The sequence below is a fragment of the Carcharhinus amblyrhynchos genome, chromosome 3 (assembly GCF_965287045.1).
Source record: "Carcharhinus amblyrhynchos chromosome 3, sCarAmb.v2.hapA, whole genome shotgun sequence".
In the NCBI taxonomy this organism is placed as follows: domain Eukaryota; kingdom Metazoa; phylum Chordata; class Chondrichthyes; order Carcharhiniformes; family Carcharhinidae; genus Carcharhinus; species Carcharhinus amblyrhynchos.
The window spans coordinates 33,689,859-33,715,032 of NC_137326.1; the positions used below are offsets into that span (position 1 = coordinate 33,689,859).

Below are 25,174 nucleotides of genomic sequence, written 5' to 3' on the forward strand. Positions count from 1 at the left end.
GAAATTGGATTGGACAACATTTGCTAAATAATCCTCAGTGAGCTAAGAATTATACTGACAACCAATTCCAGATTGTTAATTGGGCTCACAGTACGATGTATTTGCATGATCTGTAAGCCACATATATTAATGCACAAGGTCTTGTTCTTTGCAAGCAGAAAGAACATGTACACACATTGCACCTGAGACTTGTTCATTTCTCAGGCCAATGCCTTAAACAGTAAAACTTAAACTGCTGGTTTAAATTTCACGCAATATTTGGCAGATAGCTCTCAGTCAACATCAATTGATGCATTCTTCATAGCAACACCTCTGCAAATCAGAATCCACCTGCCAAGCAATCATACAGTATAAATTTGTTGATTTCCCTTGCATTGTATTCTTGCAAATGTCCTGATGCAAGTTAAAAAACTTGGGTAAAAAATATCCTTTTTTCAGCTATACTCAAGTTGAGTATGCCATCCTTTTGTTCTCATACATCTGTCTTTGATTGGGACTTCAAAGCCTTCATACCATGTTGTAGGAAACACTGTGATTTCAGTTAAGGGTACCCTACAAGCAGTCGGAAAATTCTATTGTATACAACTGTGTGAAGAACCACAGTCTCGTTAAAACTGACGAATGCTCCACTGAAGATGTAGCTTCCTGATTAACTCATAGGGAACCTTTAATATCAGAGAAATGATGTGAGTGGGTTTGAAATAATTCAAACAGAACAAATATCCATTTAAACACATGGAATGAAATGTGTTTGTTTCACTTCTAACAACCGAAATTTGACATTCTGTGATTGTAGTTAGGTTTTGGGGCATTAGGGATCAAAAGGTTGAGGTAGGAGGGGTTGGATCAGTGGAGTGAGGTCTGATTGGTTGTGGGATATGGAGGGGGTGGAGAGGGGCGGTTGGCGGTGGGTCAGGTCCAATCTGTGGGTTGGGGTGTTAGGAATGTGAGGGGAGTGTCTCTGAGGGTCAGATATGGGATGAGTCCTGTCGGGTTATCGGTCTGGGTACTAACAATAGTTATCCAGAAGTTAGAAGAGCTTCTAATTCTTCTCATTTTTCCTGAGTAATTTTAATTGTAACCGTGGCAGAACCATCCAAAGTTAACGATTTATAGCATCAAGGTGGTAGCAAGGGATGATATTGGAGCCAAGGAGCAGAAAGTGGAATCGTTGTGGGTGGAGATTAGGAACAGCAAAGGGAGGAAGACGCTGGTGGGTGTCGTCTATAGGCCCCCGAATAATGATCTGGAGGTGGGGCGGGCTGTTAACGCGCAAATAAGTGCGGCGTGCAGGAATGGGACGGCCGTAGTTATGGGGGATTTCAATCTGCATATTGATTGGTCGACCCATGTTGGACGCGGTGGGCTCGAGGAGGAGTTCCTGGAATGCTGCCGGGATAGTTTCCTGGAACAGTGCATGTTGGAGCCGACGAGGGAGAGAGGTATCTTGGATCTCGTGCTATGTAATGAGGCGGGTAGAATTAGGGACCTTGCGGTGAAGGATTCTCTTGGGGAGAGTGATCATTGTATGGTGGAGTTTCTGGTGCAGATGGAGGAGGAGAAAGTGGGTTCCCAGACACGCGTACTTTGTTTGAATAGAGGGGAGTATGGTAGGATGAGAGAAGAATTGCCGAATGTTGACTGGGGGAGCGCGTTGGAGGGAGGGTCTGCTGAGGAGCAGTGGAGGATCTTTAAGGAGATCTTTCTTGGTGCTCAGCGGAAATTTATTCCGATGGTCAAAAAGGACAGTAGGAGGAGAGGTAATCAGCCGTGGATAACGAAGGAGGTGAAGGAAAGTGTTAAATTAAAAGCGGAGGCATTTAGAGTAGCTAAGAGTAGTGGGCGAGAAGAGGATTGGGAGAGGTTTAAATGTCAACAAAGATTGACAAAGAAGTTGATAAAGAAGGGTAGGAGAAACTATGAAGCTGGGCTAGCGCTTAATATAAAAAAGGATAGCAAGAGTTTTTATAAATATATAAAAAGGAAGAGGCTGGCTAGGGTGAACGTTGGTCCTTTAGAGGAAGAGAAAGGATGACCTAGTGGTAGGGGATGGGGATATGGCTCAGGTATTGAATAACTTTTTTGTTTCTGTCTTCACGGAGGAGGACATGAATAATTTGCCGGGTGTTAGTGATGGAAAGGTGGTAGGACTGGAGGGTCTTAATGACATTACTGTTACTAGAGAGGCGGTGCTCGACAGACTGGAGGGGCTGATTGTGGACAAGTCCCCAGGACCGGATGGAATGCATCCGAGGGTTCTGAAAGAAATGGCGGAGGTGATAGTGGATGCCTTGGTGGTTATTTTCCAGACGTCGCTGGATTCCGGGGAAGTGCCGGAAGATTGGAAAACGGCTAATGTTACGCCGTTGTTTAAGAAGGGTGCCAGGCAAAAGGCGGGGAATTATAGGCCGGTTAGTTTAATGCCTGTGGTTAAATGTTAGGTAAATGTTAGAATCCGTCATTAAGGAGGAAATTGCGAGGCATCTTGAAGGCAATTGCTTGATAGAGCGGACGCAGCATGGTTTCATTAAAGGGAAGTCGTGTCTGACAAATTTACTGGAGTTCTATGAGGATGTGTCTAGGGTGGTGGATAGAGGAGAGCCGGTGGATGTGGTCTTTCTGGATTTTCAGAAGGCATTTGACAAAGTACCTCACAAGAGGTTATTGCAGAAGGTCGAGGGACATGGAGTTGGGGGTAGGGTGTTAGCGTGGATAGAGGATTGGTTGTCAAATAGGAGGCAGAGAGTGGGGGTCAACGGGTGCTATTCGGATTGGCGGATGGTGACTAGTGGAGTGCCCCAGGGGTCGGTGCTGGGGCCTCAGCTATTTACCATTTATATAGATGATCTGGAGGAGGGAACCGAGTGTATGGTGTCGAAATTTGCTGATGACACCAAGATAGGGGGAACGGCAAATTGTGCGGAGGGTGTGGAGAGTCTGCAGAAGGATCTAGATAGGCTGGGCGAATGGGCCAGGAAATGGCAAATGGAATTTAATGTTGGCAAGTGTGAGGTGGTCCACTTTGGTAGGAATAATGGCAGGAAGGACTATTACTTACATGGCGAAAAACTGCAGCAGGCGACGGTGCAGAGGGACCTCGGGGTCCTTGTGCATGAGTCACAAAAACCCAGCTTGCAAGTGCAGCAGGTGGTCAGGAAGGCGAATGGGATGCTGGCCTTCATCGCGAGGGGGATTGAATATAAAAGTAGGGAGGTCTTGCTGCGGCTGTATAGGGCATTGGTGAGGCCGCAGCTGGAGTACTGTGTGCAGTTTTGGGCGCCGCACCTGCGCAAAGATGTTTTGGCCTTGGAGGGAGTGCAGAGGAGGTTTACTAGGCTGATACCGGAGTTGAGGGGGTTGAGCTATGAGGAGAGGCTGAATAAACTGGGCTTGTACTCGTTGGAGTTTAGAAGAATGAGGGGAGATCTCATTGAGACGTATAAGATGATGAATGGGATGGATAGGATAGAGGTGGAGAGACTCTTCCCGCTCAAAAAAGACAGTAGGACTAGGGGGCACAGCCTCAAGATAAAGGGGGGGCAGTTTAGAACGGAGTTGAGGAGGAACTTCTTCACTCAAAGGGTGGTGAATCTCTGGAATTCTCTGCCCGTTGAAGTGGTGGAGGCTGCCTCGCTAAATATTTTTAAGACGCGGGTTGATGGGTTTTTGATAAGAGAGGGGATTAAGGGTTATGGGGAGAGGGCGGGAAGGTGGAACTGAGCCACGACAGATCAGCCATGATCTTATTGAATGGCGGGGCAGGCTCGAAGGGCTAGATGGCCTACTCCTGCTCCTATTTCTTATGTTCTTATGTTCTTAAACCACATTTTCAGATGGTTCACAGCACAGCACAATTACCCAGGGGAGGTTTGCACTTTTGGATAATTACCATGCAAACTCTTTACCAATGTATTTCAGAGAAGGATTCCTCAGTGTATCTTTGGGGTAACCCCGAAGTCCGGCACAGGGGGTTTTGGAAGGTACAGCCTATTTTGTCTTAGGTGGTCTCCTTGTTCCATCTATCTTGAAGATCTTACTGACTTTCATATGTTGTGAAAACCAAGAATATAGTAACAGAGCCTGCCTGTAGGCCAGTGCTAATGTTGTTGCAGAGTTGGCCATGAGCATGAGAGTTGATTTGTACTAGTTTCCAGAGACAAATAAATCAGATTTTGCAGACCTTAGTGACCACAGATCCAGGAAATTCTACTCTAGGTCTGTGGTGTATGATCTGTCAGTTATAAATTGGAGCACATTAGAGATTGAATAATGGTTATTTACAAACCATATAAATAAAACTTCACTATAAAAAGTCATTCACAGCAGTAGTATAATAACATAGCTATCCAATTACTCTTTTCCCTTTCGTTTTTTCCTTTAGACTTTAGCTTTGAACTTCATAGAATCATAGAATCCCTATAGTGCAGAAGGAAGCCATCCGGCCCATCGAGCCTGCACTGACAACAATCCCACCCGCTGTAATTCCATTGATTTACTCTGACACTAATGGTCAATTTAGCATGGACAATCAACCTAGCCTGCACACCTTTGGAGTGTGGGAGGAAACTGGAGCATCCAGAGGAAACCTATGCAGATACAGGGAGAATGTGCAAACTCCACACAGTCGTCCAAAGTCAGAATTGAACCTGGGCCTCTGGCAGCAGAACTAACCACTAACTTGTTTAGACGTATTGATGTAAAATTGCAGCAATGCTATCCTCAAAATAAAAATGATAATGTAAATTAAACTTCCTTTGCAAAACAAAAATATAATACAAATCTGTGCCTTAATTATTATCTGCTTTTCATATGTTACAGTATGCCAATTTATGATGCTTTCTTCATTAATGTTTATTCTCTTCTACAGAAAAAGAAACTTTTCTGGACCCTTTTGTCCTGGGGAATTTACTACCTGCCTCACTTGGGAGCTATTACAGATACTCTGGGTCCCTCACAACACCACCATGCAGTGAAATTGTGGAATGGATAGTCTTCAGCAGACCTATCTCCATCTCCCTTGAACAGGTATATATTCAGTGGCAATATGGGAATGCATGAACCTGCCCTTTACTCTGGGCTACAGATTTCTAAAGCAACAGTCATTTTAATTAAAGAAAGTGTTGCCTTTTCACAAACACCAATGGCTTTTTTGGAACCGATCTCACCATTGAATAGCTGTTGTCATGCAAACAGAAATGTGTGAATGAACAAATTTACAGTGATAAAAAGGTTGATGCATGTCGGCGCTTTTACATTTAGCACTTAAGCTTATCTGAGGCTTTGGTTTTGTCCTTGAGAAGGTCAGTTAGCTGATTTCATCATATTTTAGCATACAGTAAACCAAACTGCTTTCTTAGATATAAATCTTGTACAGCTTTTGCCAGATGTTATCATGTTCATTTGCAATACAATGATTGTGGGCATTTAAAATTGTCAGCAGTGTTCAACATCTTTAACAAAACATTTTGTGCTGAGGTACTGTGATAGAAGGTGGCAGCGACACATGTTCTTTGGACACAGGATGTATTTATTGTCATTTTTTTTTGCCATTGCTTTGGAGCATTATTTTGATATGCAGAAGTATATTGCCAACTCTAAATCGCCTTCACAATGTGGTGCTCACTGCATCTAGATGCCTGGGATGTGAAGAAAGGGCTGATTTTATATTAACTAATCAGCACTGTCATGTTGAGTCATGCAGATATTTTCAAAGTGAGATTCAGCAATCAGCTCTGTCACAAGGATAAATTATTATTGATGATTGAAAAGGAATAGCTCTAAAATCACTGCTCTTAAAAGTTAACTTTTTTTTGTCATTACCACTAACTAGATTCCAAATATATGTTTGCTTAATTTCCTTCTAAAATTGTTTTAAAAATTGATAATTTTTGTTCCTTTTGAGGAAGGGAATAACTTTTGTGCTCATCAGAGAAGATTTATGACACAAAAGGAGGCCAATTCACTCACTCAGCAGGATTTTATGGCCTTATTTGTCCTGACCGAGGTCAACGGACCTTTCCATGTTCCGCCCCTCGCCTGCTCCAATTCACGTGGTTAGCGGGTCAGTAAAATTCTGGTTATTGTGTCCACATGAGAAGAATTAACCCACTTAACCTTGCATTCTGCTCTGGTTGTGCAGCCCTGTGCATTATGGCTGCTCACCTAAATTTGACTATTCTAATGCACTCCTTGCCAGCTTTCCACATTCCTTGCTGCAGCTCCTGGAAGCTCTTGTATCAGAGCTGGAATGCTGACTGGGGCTACTTTGGAGCATCCCCCAGTCTGAGAGCATCATGGATAGCACGTTCAAAGAGGTGATTATACCACAGCTGAAGAGACTTGAGCAAAGAAGGGAATGGGTAACCAATAGGCAGTCCAAGAGAAACAGGCAGATAGTTCAGGAATACCCGTGGGTCCCACTCTCAAATCAGTATTCATTTTGGAGGCTGATGAGGATGCTGGTTCCTCCAGAGAGTGCAAACAGAGCCAAGCTTCTGGCAACACAAGCAGCCTGCCTGTACAGGAGGCGAGGAAGAGCAATCATGATAGAGGACTTTGTAGTCAGGGGACAGATATGTGATACTGTGGCCATCAATGTGACTGCAAGATGGTGTGTTGCCTCCTTGGTGCCAGGGTCAGTGTTGTCACTGAATGGCTACAGGGCATCCTGAGGGGGGAGGATGATGAGGCTTGTCGGTATAAATGACATAAGTAAGTAGAAGGATGAGGTCTTGCATCAATAATTCAGGCCGTTAGGCAGTAGACAAAAAGCAGGACCTTCTGGATTATTCCCAGTGCTACGTGCTAGCGAGCACAGAAATAGAAGAAAAGTGCAGATGAATCATAGAATCATAGAACCCTACAGTGCAGAAAGAGGCCCTTCGGTCCATCGAGTCTGCACCGACCATAATCCCACCCAAGCCCTACCCACATATCCTTACACATTTACCCGCTAATCCCTCTAACCTATGCATCCCAGGACACCAATGGGCAATTTTAGCGTGGCCAATCAACCTAACCCGCACATCTTTGGACTGTGGGAGGAAACCGGAGCACCTGAAGGAAACCCACACAGACACGAGGAGAATGTGCAAACTCCACACAGACAGTGACCCGAGCTGAGAATCGAATACATGGCTTAAGAATTGATGTAGGAAGAAAGGTTTTCGATCCCTGCATCACTGGAATGATTTCTGGGGAAGATGGGACCCGTACAAGTCGGATGGTCTACATCTGAACCAGAGTGGCATTAACATCCTTGCAGTGCTATTGGGAGGAGTTTATGCTAATTCGCCAGAAGAAGGGGACTCAGACTGTCATCAGAATTGGCATCAAGCATAATGCATAAAACAATCAAGGCTGACGAAGGGTCATCTTGACTTGAAACATTGGCACTATTCTCTGCCCACAGATATTAACAGACCTGTTGGAATTTTCCAGCGTTTTCTGTTTCTCGTCTCAGGTTCCAGCATCTGCAGTCTTTTTGCTTTTACCTTTGATTGTTTTCATTGGAATAGAGAAGACCGAGGAGCGACCTGATCAAAGCGTAGAAGATTATGAGGAGCATAGACAGGGTGGATAGGGAGTAGTTGTTCCCATTAGTTAGAGGGTCAGTCTTGAGGGGACACAAGTTCAAGGTGAGGGTTTAGGGAAAATGTGAGGAAAAACCTTTTTTATCCAGAGGTTGATGACAGTGTGGAGTGCACTGCCTGAGAGGGTAGCGGAGGCAGGTTGCCTCATATCCTTTAAAAAGTACCTGGATGAGCACATTCAAGACTATAGACCAAATGCTGATAAATAGGATTAGTTAGGTAGGTCAGGTGTTTTTCATGTGCAGGCTCAATGGGCCAGAGGGCCCCTTCTGCACTGTGTGACTCTTTTTGAGAGTGGAATTTGGAAACAGTTGTGTGACAATCAACTGTGTGTGTGTGTGTGTGTGTGTGTGTGTGGGGGGGGAGAGAGAGAGCAAATTTAAGGAGAAATCCACAGAAGTTTACTTGGGTGTTGTCTGCCATTTGGTTTCAGAGTGGAGTGTGTCAGCCTATGGGTTTAAAGAGACTTGTTTACTAAGAACATCATAGTATAAGATGTATTTTGTAATCTGTGTATTCTTAAAATCCGTGTACATTTGTGAAGATAAGTGGGAAAAGGTGTATTGTATTGGAGCCCAAACTTTTTATTTTTTGTTATTATTAAAAGCTAATTGCCATCTCTGCAACTCTGACTTTTTTTAGGAAAAAATGAATAGTCATTTGAGCCAGGGTTCCATTGTGGGATCTTCCTGTCGAGTAGTAACATCTTGTTCGTTAGCCAATCCTTTGTCCGTTCTAATTCCCACCAATACCATGAGCTCTTGTTCAGTAATCCTTTCTGTGACATCTCATCAAATGTCTTTTGGAAATCCAAATATATTAAATTTACTCATTCCCCTTTATCTATTCTGCCTGTTACATCCTCAAATAAGTTTATTAGTTCCCTTGCACAAAATCATGTTGACACTGCCTAATTGTATTATGATTTTCTAAATGTTCTGCCATACCTCCTTAGTAATGAATTATCATATTTTCCCAAGAAAGGATCCCTTGGAGACACCAGAAGTAAATGTACTGCAATTATCAGAGTAGCAATTGATGGCAAATCTTTGATTACAATTAAACTTGTGGTTGCAAATTTTGGTTTAGTTTTTGTGTTAATGTTTGCCATTGTAAATTGTTATGTCAATATTTCTCATTCAGCTTTTGATTTTTCAACTGACTTTAGCCACTAGATAGATAAAGATGCAAAATGTTCACAAGTCTCTCTCCCAATTTTATCATCATCTTCTCTGAAAGCAGCTTGCATTAATTATCTGATCATGGCCAATGTCACGAGCAATTTACTTGAATCAAATAAAATTGGACTCTCGTTACATTGGGTTATGAGTACATTTACTAACCACAAGCTCCTAACTACTGTCTATTTAAGCGCACACTCTGTTTCGTGTTCTGAGTATGTCTGGAAAAAGTGAAGCTTCAATTCACATTGTTTTTAAGTGTGTGCTTATATTTCACCAATATGGCTGATGCATCTCATAAACTCACATGGAGAACTTTGAAAGACCGTAGTGGTGGTTTTGCAATAATAATATTATACCTTTGCTTAAGGGTATCTAAAATGCATTTGTCCCACCCAAAAGCATTCTTTGATATACTTCAAACCTGATTTAATATACATTGCATTTCGTTCTCTCAGTAACGGAGAAAAGGCTGAAAGCATTGTATCCTTTAAGACAGCTCAGGTTTCTCATAGATCATTTCTGATACAAACCTGTGCACATATACAATCAGGTGAAAAGGAGTAGAATGGCTCCCCTCTTTTCTCACTCCTTGTTTGAATGTAACAAAGTTTTTAAAAAGGATATGCTTGCCAATTCAATGAGTGTTTAACAGTTTACATGCTCTGACTGTAAACAACACACAAAATGTTGTCCGTAGATTTTTAAAGAGAGTAGTTTTTTTTTGTACTTAATAACCAAATCTAAAGACAACAGTACCTCTCACACATTCGTAAATTCAAGAATTCACATCCACACAGATACATTACAAAGCAACAAGATAGATTAAGTAAATTGAAAATCCCAAAAGAGTCTGTTGTATATGGATTCAGTAGCTTGATGCCTTGGATGGTTTCAGACTGGGCTCGATGGTCTTTTTAGATTCTGTTTTGAGACAACTTTAAAAGATTTTGTTGGATGATTTATACCTTCACTTCTGGATTCAGCAACTTCTGGGTTGATTCTTAAAAACATTGCCTGCAATGTGCAGATAGTCAAACAACTGGTGGGGCTCAAGCCTACATAATGGATGGAGAAGAGAGAAAGCCCATTCAGAGTCCTTCTTCTTCTACGTTTCTGCTTCCAGTGTTCTCTGCTTCTTTTCTCTTCCCTGATGAAAAGCAGTTTCTTAAAACAAAAAAAAGAGTTGGTTAGTTCATCTCATTATCCCCCTCTCACCAACTGATCAGTTACTCAAACATGGTTATAACAAATTGGTTCCAGGTCCATGGACATGATTAGATTATGGCTAGAAGAGTTCCTTTCTCAGCCAGAGTTGCTTGTTCAAAGTCATTGTGTCTAATGCCTTGTTCCCAACTCAGTTGGATATACAGGATTGTCAGGATGTTTTGTGAATTGTTCAGGAGATGAACGATTCACATTCCTCAAAATTGATTGTCACTTTTAGGTTCTTGTAGACAATCTGGTTCCGTTACAATGGCTTCGTAATCTGCAGGGTACATGTATGTTAATATTTGGTGATCTTAGAAGCTGCTTTTTAATTTCACTGAAATGTGGTTATTCCAAGAATAATGCTTAAAACTCAAGTATTGATTTTATCCCAATAGATAAATAAAATAATTTTCAATATAAAACATGACTTTATAACAATATTACATTAAATTAAGCTGTATTGTCCTCTGATTTTTAAATTTGAACTCAGTTTTATATCAGTTTGGCATCATGGTTTCCTGCCATTTCGTAACCTAGATATTCCATTATGAATGATTCATTCTCAAGCCACTATTAATTTCTTCACGTTTGATTGCTTTGTGCAGCTGGATGCTTTTTATTCCATATTTACCACTGAACAGCAAGATCATGTCAAATCATTGGAGTACTTGAGGAACAACTTCCGACCACAACAGAATCTGAATGGCAGGGTGGTCTACAAGTCTGTAGTCAAAGACTCATGGAACCAGGCAACTGAGAACCCGGGGATCCTACATTTTACAGAAGGTATTTTTATTTCTGTTAGCTCAATGTAGCAAAGTAGCTACATTGATTAAAGTGATATACAGAGTGTAGGGTAAAATGGTTTGTGCATTCTGAAACAGTGAGGCGGAGTCGTACACTATCTTGCAGAACCAGTTTCAGATCCAACTAGTTTCAAATTGAATGCGACATCTTCTTCAGAAATTCAGAACTTCAAAATGTTTCTGAGGAAGAGTAATACTTGACTTGAAATTGCAATTCTATATCTCTCTCCACAGATGCTGCCAGATCTGCTGAGTATTTCCTGCACTTCCTTTTTTATTTCAAATTTGCTACATGTTAGAATTTTCCTTTTATATCAGATCCATCTAAATTGTTTTTTAGAATGGAACATAGACTCTTTATTGAATTTTTTAAAAAATTGTGCCTTGCTCTCTTTGGAGTTAAGGCATATATTGAAAGCTAATGTACAAACCACTTAGATTAAGGTCTTGAAAACATTCTCCCTCCAAAGACGCTTTTATTTGTAACATCTGTTGAGATTTTTGGAGAACCATGGCTTTGCTTGGTAAAAGTTGTTTTGTGGGACCTTAATTAACCTATTATTTTATTGAAATTGCTGATATCAAAACTAAAATGCATGAATAAGCAATGAAACAATTACGGTGGTAATTTAATGTTTTGTATTTCGTTTTACTCGTTTGAAGCTGAATAATTGGTTTAAAAATAGATATCAAATTGAAAAATGATTGGCTTAGGTAGAAGTGTAGTAATATGCATTGTTTTCTAACAGTGATGTCATGTGAAAGTGATATTTGAATTTAAGCATGATTTTTATCATGATGTGCGATTTTAAACAAAAGATTGCCAAAGAACTGAAAATAGTGCCCCTTCATGATTGATTTTGAACTTAGTGCTTTAATGTGCTCCTGTTGTGGCATAAAGTGTCCTAGTGCTTTCAAATTATTGTCAATAGTTACAAAACTTCCTGCAGCACTTTGTTCTTCCCTACTTTTAAAGGATCAAAAGGTTTGATTTCAAGAAAATAGAAAATGCAGCAGCTGCTGTGAAGAGGGAATAAATTTATGTAGTGCCTTTTGTTGGTAGGATGTTCAAAAATAGTTTGCAGTCACTAATGTAATTTTGAAGCGTAATCGCGGTTGCATTGTAAGCATAAATGGAAGCCAATTTGCATACAGCAAGGTACATCAGCAACAATGAGACTGACACTTAATCTTGCTGTAACCTTTCCAATACAATGATACTATCTTCCTTATTTTTTAAAAGCTAAGTTTATTTATTAGTCACAAGTAAGTCTTACATTAACACTGCAAAGAAGTTACTGTGAAATTCCCCTAGTCGCCACACTCCGGAGCCTGTTCGGATCAATACACCTAACCAGCACATCTTTCAGACTGTGGGAGGAAACTGGAGCACCCTGAGGAAATCCACACAGACACAGGGAAAACAGTCCACACAGACAGTGACCCAAGCCAGGAATCAAACCCAGATCCCTGACGCTGAGAAGCAGCAGTGCTAACCACTGTGCCTCAAATAATAGTTTATTCTTCATCGAATTTAGTTTTAAAAAATTATTTCACATGCAAATAACAAAAAATAAATGTTAGTATATCCAAAGATGTGCAAATTAGGTGGATTGATGATGGGGTTACGGAGGTAAGGCAGAGAGTGGACCTGGGCGGAGTGCCCTTTTGCATGGTCGGTGCAGACTTGTTTGGACAAATGCCCTCCTCCCGCACTGTAGGGATTTAATGACGAACTACGCAATTGTTGGTGAAGAACAGCAAGTTACAAAGTGGGGCAAGTTTTTGTTTTTGAGAAGATGGAATTTTTATAATGTGTCTTAGAGGAAATATAAATAGAAAGCTGGTTGATGAACAACAATTAGACATGGCAAATGAGCATCAGAAGAATGGTTGGAAATTATAATAACAAACTGTTGATATTGGATTGCTTTTGTTCTCTGTATGTATAGATGATTTGGACTGGTCATAGGGAACATTACTTGCTGATGATACAAAAGTATAAGATATGGCAAATATCAAGAAGTGCAAAAAACTGCAGAAAGGTATAAGTTAGCAAAATAGCTGGTCTACTTTATTGTGAATAAACACTATAGCACTACATTTTGGAAAAACATAAAACTGCAGTGGGAGTGGATGAACAGGTAATGGGAATGACATTATTGCCATCGTGCTGAATTTTAGGGCACTCCTGCTTTCCAACCTGTCCTCAGGTGGACCGCAAAATTCCAAACACCATTTCTAAATTTGAGATTGGCAGTAATTGAAGAGAACAGTCAATACTAAAGAGAACTGCTCCAAAGAGAAGAGAAAATACAAATGGTAGGATACTCTTGGAAGTATTCTGAAGAATTGGGTAGACAGAGGGACTACAGGTTCATATACACAATCCCCTAAATGTGCAACTGCAGGTCATCATTAAAAAGGGTACTGAAATTTTGGGCTTTATAAATAGGTGTACACAGTATCAGAAAAAAAAGATAACGTATTTGTACACACATTGGTGAGGTCAGTGTTAAATGCCAGTGTGAGACTTTGTGAATCCCATTGAAGAAAGGGCATTTAAAGACCTGGGATGGAGTTCTGCCAAAAAATTTCAAAGTGTCATACGGCGAGAACAATGGAATGATCCACATCAGCTACCACAGCACACTCTGCATCACAATCCACTGACACTAAGTGCACTTAAAGAGCCATAATGTGAATGTAGTCTCCAGGCACGTGACGAAGGGACTAACCCTGAAAGCTTGTGAGTTTACGATCAAATAAATCGGTTGGACTTAAACCTGGTGTTGTCAGACTTTTTACTGTGTTTACCCCAGTCCAACGCCGGCATATCCACATCATGACTTATTCAGGCTGTCAGGGTGAGTGCTCATCCATCTCATCCAAGCATCAGCCCCATCCGTCATGCCTGGAATGTCTACCTCGTCCCATTCCCAGACACCCCAAGACCATCTAGACCCCTCCACTCTCCCAGCACCCTTCTCAGATCCCTCTGGCACAACACAACCCGTCACAACCGCAGCCTCTTGAGGCACAGTGCCAAGCAATGCTACCCATTCCCCTTCATCCTGCCTGACCACCAGCCATGAAGCTCTCAATCATCCCCTTATATCTCCACAGAGAACGGGAGAAGACAGGCAGTGACCCCTGAGTTGCATCTCCTGACTCCCTTTGAAGAATACGTGATGGAGCTCTCAAGGGAGCCACTGAGAGGGCTGTGGGTGACTGTGACATTGGCATGCACCCAACCATCCATCCAACACAGAGACACACATCTCAGTGGGTACAGTTAGCAGACAAGCTGATGATGTACATGCTTCAGGTGGCGGTGGAAACATTTGAGGGATCCAAGGACACAGCTGGCCCCCAGCCAGATGCCAGGCCGCCGGAGAAGGTTCTCACCTAGCTGCTAGGGAGGCAGAAAAAGAGCCAGGGACTGCAGGAGGGTGCACTGGATACATTCCAGCAGTTGTGAGGCAGTCTGAAGAAGTCCAACAGCCTTTAAATGAAGCAGATGGTGCCAGCATTGCATGGTACCCAGGCTGACACTGCAAGGACAGTGACCATGGTGGAAAGCTTGGCGCAGGAAATGGTAACCATAGGTGATAGTGTCCAAGGCATGGCAGAGTCACTGAGGGCCATGGCTCTGGGCTTTGAGAGCTTGGCCCAGTCTCAGAGGGCAATTGCTGAAGGGCTCCAGAGCTTTGCCCAAACTCTCAGGGCCATCGCTAAGGGCTTACACACCATGGCACCAAAACTGTTGGTCCTGCCAGTCTGGGTCAGGTGACACAGAGGCTTCTGTAACTGCCCTACTGTCCCATGGAGTGACCCAGGGGCTCACAAGCACCTCGAGGGATGAGGAAGGGCTGAAGGAGACCTTGCCAGCTCCAGCCCTTCCAAATCCCCTGACATCAGTGCATCGCTCAGACAACTAGTTGAGCTGGGTGGCATGGCTACATCCATAACACTTGAAATCAGCTGGCACAACCCCCACCCCCCCATGCCCTGGCCATTCAGGAGATCTCAACAGGTTAGTCTCAACAGGGATCTTGGGTTCATGTCACACTATCTGTAACCCCCGTGACTTGCCTGGGTTTGCAAAACCTCACTCACTGTGCTGTCTGGAGACAATACACATCTCTTTAACCTGTGATCAGTGCTCCTTCCACTCACATTGTCGGCCACTTTAGGACTTGAACAGCAGGTTAGGTGTAAAGATTCACATTCTAATCAGTAACCTCTAAACTGTCTGTGCTTTATATGCTCTGTCTGAGGCCAGAACTCTCCATTCACTTGACGAAGAGGGAAACCTCGAAAGCTTGTGCGTTTACTATCAAATAAATCGGTTGGACTAAAACCTGATGTCAGACTTTTTACTGCATTCAGGAGTTGCCTGCCAAAGGCATCAAAGTCCATGTGGCGTGAAACACAGCAGACAGTCTCCACCTCTGATGTGCATCTTGGGGAGTCACTTAGACATAGTGGCAGGCCCCAAAAGGTGAAAAAGTTGTAGGGTAACCAAGAGGGCACGGGTGCGTGGAAGTTATATTCCGGGATAGAATGTATTTGGGGATAGATAGTTTTAAATGATTTGCAGCGTTAGAAAGGAGCTGGGAAAATTGCAAACTGGGCACAAAATGGATTTTGAGGTGTGATCTACTAATGACGCAGTGAAGTCAGAGAATTTGCCTCCCATAGAAAATGTTCAAAGTAAGCTCACCAGAATGATATCAGGGGTGTAAAACAGTAATTAGGATGGGCGAACTGAGATATTTGAACTCTTTGATCTCACACAGAGAAATTGAAGAGCAGAGTTAATAGACCTATTTAAAATTATTGATTTTGGTAAAGTGAATAGGGAAAGACTATTTTGTCTGACTGAAAAGTTACTGATGTGTAGTCATCAATTTAAAATTGTTAATAAAAGTGAGGAAAGTAATTAAGAAAGATTTATGTGCATGGAGAATTGTTGGAGCGTAAGATGTTTTGGATAGAGGAACCTACAAGTTCATATATGCAATTTTCTAAATTGCAGATCATTAAAAAGGGTGCTGAAATTTTGGGATTTTTAAATAGATGTATACAATTTGAGTGGAAAGAAGTGATAATGAATTGATACAAATATTGATTAGGCCTGTGTTAAATCACAGACACTGTTGCATCTTTTAAGGGAGCACAGATAAATATTTGAAGCAGAGGAAAATAGGGAAAGAGCAGGACAATTTTAGATTGCTCTCGCAAGTAACAAACCTAGATTTTGCAGTGAGCAACAAAGGAACCGTGCTTATTCATTACGCTTCAGCTTTTCACAGATTTTTGAACGAAAACTTACTTCGTTGTGCATCTGAACTGGTGATACATAAAGGGGGCATGGAAATTAAGAGACCAGGCCAATTCAGAATTCGTACAGCTAACAGGCAGGATTGCAAATATTGATTATAGGACTGCCTGAAATCACTGTGCCAGGGTGATCTTCAGATCTGCCAAGGCTGGAAGGGGTAGTTCAGCGAACCCATTGCCCCCAGCCCAAGCCCATCCAACCCCTGTCCTTTGCAGTCTGGCTGTAGCAGGTTAGGTGTAAGGATTCGCATTTTAATCAGTAATCTCTAAACTGTCTGTGCTTTATATGCTCTGTCTGAGGCCAGAACTCTCCATTCACCTGACGAAGAGGGTAACCCCTCGAAAGCTTGCGAGTATATTATCAAATAAATAGGTTGGACTAAAACCTGGTGTTGTCAGACTTTTTACTTTGCAGTCTGGCAGCAGGAGAAGAGCAAATGGCCACTGGACCTACTTCTTTGAGTTCTCTGGGGACTCAAGGCACCAGACCAGGGAACAGTGCACTGTTGGCCAAGGCACGTGGCCTGAAGGGAAGCTGAATTGGAGGTCTGACAGGGAAGGGGTGCTGTGTGGCAGTCTGAGAGGAGAGGGAGGGCTCAGTGGGGGTCTGGGAGGAGAGGGAGTCTGATTGAAAGATCCAAGGGTGGAGGGGAGCCTGAGGAGGGAAGGGGGCTGTGTGGGGTATCTGAGGGGGAAGGGCAGCTGTGTGGACAGCCTGAATAGGAGGGGGCTTGAGTGGGGGGGTTGGGTCTGAGAAACTCATGCCTGCGTGGTAATGGGAGAGTAGTATGCCTTGAAATGCTAAGTGGTTGGTGGTGCATCCCTCAACTTTTGATGTCCAACACACTTGTGAGAACCTGTATGAAATCCTGCCTGGCACAGATCCCACTGGGAAAGTGGGTGAACAGCAAGAGCTATTTGAATCACGATTTGAGCCTGCTAATTACTTTTAAAGTACTGAATTTGAATGTGCACAGCAGCATGGCCCGGGAGGATCACAACATGTTTGGCAACCGGCGCAGAACTCACTTTTTCCACTGACTCCCGATTCTCTGGGCCATCACGATACTTGCTGGGAACTATTGGACCCGACAATCCTCCTCAAAGTCTCTGATAAACTTATGGAATGGACATATAATTGGAAAATGAATTTCGGTTCTTAAGTATGAGGTATTACATTTTGGTATGAAAAATAACATCACATATTATTTGGAAAATAAAAATTTTAATGGGATAGAGAGGAGCAAAGGGATTTGGGTGTACCACTTCACAATTCACTCCAAGTATCAGGTTAATAAGACCATTAAAATGTAAACCAATCATTCTGATTTATTACTAGAGGGAGAGAATTGAAAAAATAGAGAAGTTATGTTGAACTTGTATTGAACTGAGGTTTAACTCACACTTGAAGAACTATTAACAATTTTGATTGGTATATTATTTAAAAAGCAAAATGGAGGCACTGGAGAGGGTGCTAAACCAGCTTTACAAAGATGGTACAAAGAACAGCAAGACTACACTTGGCAAGCCAGATCATCTTTCTCCTGACAAGGAGTGAACTCATAACGATCATTAAAATTATGAGACACTTGGATAGAATGAATCATCATTATAAAATGGTAACCAAGAAATCAAATAGGGAATTGAAAAGAAAAGTTCTTACTGAGAGAGTGGTGAGAATATGAAATATGCACCACAGAGGGTAGCTCAGGCAAATAGAACAGATGTATCTCAGGATAATTAGACAAGTATTTAAGGGAGAAGGAAATAGAGTTATGCCAATAGGATTAGATGAGGAAGGACAGAGCATAAACAGTGGCATACATTGACTTGTTAGAATGCCCTGTTCTGTGTTATATGTAGTTCTTTATAATTCCAAAGTGCAGTTTTTTTCTGAATGAAAAATCTTTACAACTGTGCAGGATTATTCAGCATTTCTCAAACAGTGAATACAGAGCTCAAACTTGGTTAGAGATGAACACACTCTGACAAAAATATGGCAGCACTGGTATCATCTATAGAATGTTTTACACCAGAAAAAAAAGACTTACATTATATGGCACTTCTCACGACCAATGGAAATCGCAAAACCTTTTACAGCCAATTCAGTGAAGCACTTTTGAAGTGTCGTCCCTTTTGTCATGTCAGAAATATGGCAGTCAACTTGCACTTGTCAAATTCCCACAAATAGCAATCTGATAAAGAACAGATTATCTGTTTTTTATGTTGTTGATTGAGGGATAAATATTTGACCACAATTCTGGGAATAATTCCCCTACTCTTCTTAGAAATGGTGCCATGGGATATTTTACATTCACTTGAGCCGACAGATGGGGCCTCAGTTTAACATCTCATCCAAAAGACAGCATCTCTGACATCCTGCCTGAAGCAATTGATACAACACTGCACGTTTGCAGAAGGCTGACCAATGTGATAAATGGCAACATAAACTTCAAATTTTTCAACATGGGACTAAAATAGATAATTGTTATCAGGTCATACCACCTTACCTTTATTGTCACTGGGGGAAAAGTGGATAAGTAAACCTTTTTTTTATTTGTTTCATTATGTTCTCATAATAAATACAACAATCACCTTTAAATAATACTTTTAACATATTGGTGCATCACAGGAGTATTACAATACAGAGTATGACACTGAGCCACATGAGATGACCAAAAGTTTGGCTGAAGAGATAGATTTTCCTATCCGTCCCATTCATCATCTTATACGTCTCAATGAGATCTCCCCTCATTCTTCTAAACTCTAACGAGTACAAGCCTAGTTTATTCAGCCTCTCCTCATAGCTCAACCCCCTCAACTCCGGCATCAGCCTAGTAAACCTCCTCTGCACTCCCTCCAAGGCCAAAATATCCTTGCGTAAGTACGGCGCCCAAAACTGCACACAGTACTCCAGCTGCGGCCTCCTTCCCGCTCAGAAAGGACAGTAGGACTGGGGGCACAGCCTCAAGATAAAGGGGGGGCGGTTTAGAACGGAGTTGAGGAAGAATTTCTTCACTCAAAGGGTGGTGAATCTCTGGAATTCTCTGCCCGTTGAAGTGGTGGAGGCTACCTCGCTAAATATTTTTAAGACGCGGGTTGATGGGTTTTTGATAAGAGAGGGGATTAAGGGTTATGGGGAGAGGGCGGGAATGTGGAACTGAGCCACGACAGATCAGCCATGATCTTATTGAATGGCGGGGCAGGCTCGAAGGGCTGGATGGCCTACTCCTGCTCCTATTTCTTATGTTCTTATGTTCTTATTTTAAGAAATGCATTAAAGGAGGGAAGCGTGGCAGAGAGGACAATATTTCAGAGCTTGGGGCCTAAACATCTGAAGACACAGCCATCAACAGTGGAACAACTAAAATGGGAGATGTACAAGAGGCCAAAATTAGATGAGTGTGGATAGCTCAGAGGGTTGTGAGGGTGGAGGAGATCATAGAATCGTAGAATCCCTACAGTACAGAAAGAGGCCATTCGGCTCATCGAGTCTGCACCAACCACAATCCCACCAGATCCTACCCCCATATCCCTACATATTTACCCACTAATCCATCTACCCATCTCAGGACACTAAGGGCAATTTTAGCATGGCCAATCAACCTAACCCGCATATCTTTGGACTGTGGGAGGAAACTGGAGCACCCGGAGAAACCCACGCAGACACGGGGAGAATGTGCAAACTCCACACAGACAGTGAACCAAGCCAGGAATCACAGAGATAAGCAGGGGTAAAGCCAGGGAGGGATTTGAAAACAAGGATGAAAATTTTAAAATCAAGACTTCAGTTTTTTTGGACACATTTAAATATTAGCGGAACTCGTAGGCGAATATTTTCTATTTCATCTTTCTCTAATTTGAACGAGTGAAGAATGAAAAATTTAATGTTGAACAAGCAAGCTCAACTGGTGTCTGTTTTATTTGATTTATTATTGTCACATGTATTAGTATAGTGAAAAGTATTGTTTATTGAGTGCTATACAGAAAAAGCATAGCATTCATAGAGAAGGAAACAGGAGATGCAAAATGTAGTGTGTTCTGCTTGTTAGTTTATTTATTAGTCACAAGTAAGGCTTATGTTAACACTGCAGTGTTACAATCATAGCTAGGGTATGGAGATAGAGGTTGAAGTAAAGCATTGTTAAAGAGTTTAAAAGATTTGGAATTAAGTTTTAGAAGAATAGAATGACAGTAGAAGAAGATTTGGTGGGCACACTTGCAAGAAGTCACCTTGTACCAGCGCCATGTTGGGCAAAACGTGAAGTTTATGACTGTAATGTTATTGTGCCTCACCAGAGGTCACTGGTGGAATCAATTTGAGTCAAATCTGAAGAAATCTGATTGTAGAGAAATTAAATTGGAACTGAGGTATGCAGTATCCAGATAAACAATGAATTGATTTAATATTAAACAACCACATATCTGAACCAATCGAGGTATAGCCCATGCCACTATTTTGTGATCCCATCAGTTCACAGGAAAGTTAAATATTTCCAAAACTCAACTTAAATCTTACAAAAACAAATAAATAGTAAAAGATTGGAAACCCTAAGTTAAAGCCACTACCCATGCAAAACACAAAGCGGATTCATCAGCACCTGAAGATGGCACGTTAATGATTCAGCTGGAAATTGAAATGTTAGCCAGTCCCTGTTAAGAGCTCAGTTAGAGTCCAGGTTCTAGTTCTGAAGGAATGTCTGCACCCGAAACATTAAGCTTCTCAGATTTTAGAGGACCTGCTATATGTTAAGATTGAGGCCAGAAGCTCCCAAGGTGTTTTATGAAGTTAGTCTAGACCTAAGTTTTACATTTGATTTTGGCATTAGGGTGAGCATAAGATATTTAATTTACTAGGAAGCTTTTAGCAAACATTTTATTTAAGAACACAGTTAAAATATAACAAAAATAAATTAGCATAACTTTTACAAGAATTAAATACAATACTGTTTAAGCCTTAAAGCTAGCTATATACGTTGTTTCAAGTCAAACACCATGCCGTAGACAAATACCCCTCCCTAGACTTGGCACAAAAACAAGTATGCTCACATGATGCTGGATTTTCAGCTTTTTTTTACACCAGCTGTGAATTGGTCCTTTGAATGTTGGATCAATTTTCTGAATCTCCACAGTCCTGAAACTTTCAGCAAGCCTCTGGAATGAGAGAGAGATATACTCTCTTCTTCCACCAGCTTCTAGCAGCAACTGAGGAAATGAAACTAAGACTTGGACTTTTCTGTGGCAGAAAAACAGTTGCCAGGCATATCGCTTGACTAGTCAATCATCCCCAAATCAAGCTCCACTCAGCAATCCCCAAAGGACCATAAAACCCCAGAACATTGCATTGGGCCAGATTAAAATCAATGTGATATCAATTATACTGCCGCAGCAGCAATAAATGATGCCAGCCATAGACATCGTGGTGCCGACAACTTCCAGGGCCTGCTAGAAACATCCTGCAAAGGCACATGATTAAAATACATTTCTTGAAGGCAGAATATCATCACATATATATTTGCAACCTTTTTGTTTTAATTTCCACTTGAGTCCCTTCTTTTTGAAACAGTGACCTTGCTTGAATATCGACAGAGAAAATGGGTGCAATGATATTTTGCTTTGTTTTTAGAAAGCTGACATAGCTTTATCTTGGTTTCTTGAACATCTTGGCATATTGCAGAAGTATAGGATTAATTTGAAACCAAAGCAAATTAATGGAATATTTCATAGAATCCCTACTGTGCAGAAGGAGGCCACTTGGCCCATCTTGTCTGCACTGACCAAATCCCACCTAGGCCCTATTACCATAATGCCAAATATTTGCCATGCTAATCCCCTGAAACTAGGGTGAATTTAGCATGGCCAGTCAATCTAACCTGCACATCTTTGAACTGTGGGAGGAAACTGGAGTACCTGGACGAAACCCACACAGACATGGGGAGAATGTGTAAACTCCATACAGACAATGACCTGAGGCCAGAATTGAACCCAGCTCCCTGGCATTCTAAGGCAGTAGTGCTGGCCACCGTGACGCTCTTTTTAATCATTTAATCTTGTTTGGCACTTGGTGCCTGAGCTTATCAGTGGATTGGCAATTGATGAGGCACTCTGAAAAGAAATTAAATGATTCAGAAGGACCATTGAAAACTGATCACCATAGATTCAGAGCTTCCTTCACAATTTTCTGTGAGAATAGATTGAACTCTTGTGGGATTTTGCATGTTTGAACAATTGAATTCTCATTTTATCACTTAATTGAAATGGGTTTTTGTTAACTATTCCAACAGAATCCGGTTGGCACAGCAGCTATAAGATTATTGATCTCCAAAATACAAAATACAAATTTCAAGTAAATGACATTTCTTCACTATGCATAGTCCCATATATGTACTTGTCATGGATATAGAATAGAAGCAGCAGTATGCAGGAGAAGACCAACTTCCTCACCAGAGTTGATGGACAATACTAACCTCCTCTGTGATGTGTCAAAAGAGATCTACTTAAGGAGGCAATGGTTTAAGAAATGGCATGTAGAAAGAACTGTCTCCCCTTGCAAACTGACCTCACATGAAATGAGGAACTAACTAACTTTAGAATGTTGCATTGTACATCACAGAATGACTGTACTAAGCCTGTTTATATTTACAACAGGTGTTTCTTTTGTCACAGTGCCTATGAATAGTTACTTCATGTGCTGTCCTCAAACCTATTCTCCATCAAGTTGATTCCATAGAACAATAGAGTTGTACAAAGGCTATGGAAAAAAAGAGGCCATTCAGTCCATTGTGTCTGTGCTGACCAAAAAAGAAACTAGCTGCTCGTTTTAATCCCACCCTGTTTCAATATCTCACTCAATAAAGGAAACCATTTCGTATGCTTTTTTGACCATCTTGTCCACCTTTCATGCCATCTTCAAGGATCTGTGGACATGCATTCCAAGGTCTCCCACTTCCTCAACCTCTCTCAATGGGTAGTACCTTCCAGCTCCGGCGTGGCATGTTTTCTGGCAGAGAAACCGACTTGCTGTTGGCTGTCGGCGGGATCTCACGGTCCTGCCAATATGTGTAGTGTCTTGTGTGGCTCACTGGTCCCGCCACCAAAAAACCCACTGCAGAGAGGGAGGGTTGCCTTTGGCAGGACTGGAAAACACCACTGGCAGGAAGGGCAGGAAAACATGGCCCAATACTTCTCTTTATTGAGCATTTCCTTGTTTTGTTTGCCTCTCACTTTCCCAGATTGAATCCCATTTGCCAGTTCTTTGCCTACTCAATCAAACCATTGATATAATTCGACAACTACTCTCTTCACTATCGACTACAAGACCAATTTTTTGTCCCCTGCAAATTTCCCAATCCTGTTTCCTACTTTTTAAATCTAAATCGTTAATTTGTACAACAAACAGCAAGGACTCCAAGACTGAGCACTGCTGAATATTACTTCCCATTCACAAAAACATCCATTGACCATTACCTTTTGTTTCCTGTCACTCAGCCAATTTTGGATCTAACCTGCCACCTTCCTCTGTATCCCATGAGATCTCACTTTTCTGATCAGTCTGCCATGTGGGACTTGTCAAAAGCCTTCCTGAAATCCGTGTAGACATAATGCACTGCGCTACCCTTATCAATTCACCTTGTTACTTCCTCAAAAAATTCTATCAAGTTAGGAAGAGATGACCTTCCCCAAACAAAATCTTGCTGGCTATCCCTAATCAATGCATGCCCTTCTAAATCACACTTTATGCTTTGTCTCAGAATTGTTTCCAATAATTTGCACACCACCAATGTCAGACTGACCGGCCTATATTTTCTGGCCTATCGTTGCACGTTTTTTTAAATAATAGTACAACATTTGCAGACCTCCAATCCTAGAGCATCTGCTATTTCCTCCCTAGCTTCCTTCAGTAGCCTGAGATGTAATCCATTTGGCTCTAGCGATTTATCCACCTTCAAGAATGCCAGTCCCTTTAGTACTTCCTCTTTCACTATGTTTATTGTACCTAATATTTTCCATTCTTCCTCTTTGACTAGAATGTCTGCATCATCCCTCTTCTTATTAATTCAGAGACAAAGTACTCATCAGCCCTGTCCACCTAATGACTAGGTATACCAATGACATTTGGATGTTTTGTGACAGCTAAGCCTTTTAGCAACTAATTTCCCTCCATCTTGGGGCTTCTGACACTCCTCAACAGGTTGCATTATCACTTTGGGCAGCCTGGTCCTGGATCTTGTTACCTGATGTCAGTCTTGGCTCAATGGTATGTAAGTGAGTTTGAAGCTTGAGGGTTCAACCCTCAATCCAGCATCTTTAGCACCTCATCTAAGCTGTGATTTCAATGCAGAACTGATGGAATGCCATCTTTCAGATGAGATGTTAAACTAATACCACCACATGCTGTTTCTAGTGGTGCAAAATATCTCCCAGCACTATTTGAAAAGAGCTGGGGAGTTTTGCTGGTGTCCTGGGCAATATTTAGCCTTCTATAAGGGTTTAGTTAGTCTTTTATCTCATTGTTGTTTGTGGAATTTTGTTGCACTAAGTAAGGTAAAGTCGTTATAGTCCCAAATGACCCTGAAGATCCCCTGAGGATCACCACACCTCAGGCAAGATTGAGAAGGTGAGCCTTCTTGAATAATGTTAGCTGCTACAGGAATTGAAACCATGCAGTTGGTGTTACTCTGCATCGTGAACCAGTCATGCAGCCAATTGAGCTAACCGACCCCCATATTATTATAATAGATTGGCTGTAAATCACTTACATGGACATCAGTTGTTTTTGTGTCTTTAAACTCTTCCCTTGGAATGTAAAGTAATAGAAAGATTTACAGATTGGTAAATAATCTGACAAGCTGCAATATAACTATTACTCCCATGCCAAAATATCTTAGATGAAAAAAAACTTAGACTACTTGATAGGGTATTTAATCTGAATTGGCAGGAAAGTTTTATGAGCCCCACAATTCATGGGGGCAAATTTTAGCTTTGTGTAGTGGTGTAAAATGGAAGACATGGGGTGATATGGGTGATGACAAGTCAA

At 41.6% G+C, this 25,174-nt stretch overlaps 1 protein-coding gene across 2 annotated transcripts in view; it reads left to right on the forward strand.

The window, feature by feature from the left end:
- LOC145338627 (receptor-type tyrosine-protein phosphatase gamma-like) overlaps positions 1-25,174 on the forward strand; it is a 693,461-nt gene that overhangs the window by 484,461 nt on the left and 183,826 nt on the right. For both annotated transcript variants that reach the window (XM_080183016.1, XM_080183007.1), the window contains exons 7-8: positions 4,868-5,025; positions 10,591-10,771. In XM_080183016.1, coding sequence (XP_080039142.1) covers positions 4,868-5,025; positions 10,591-10,771 — 339 coding nt within the window. The remainder of the gene's footprint in view (positions 1-4,867; positions 5,026-10,590; positions 10,772-25,174) is intronic.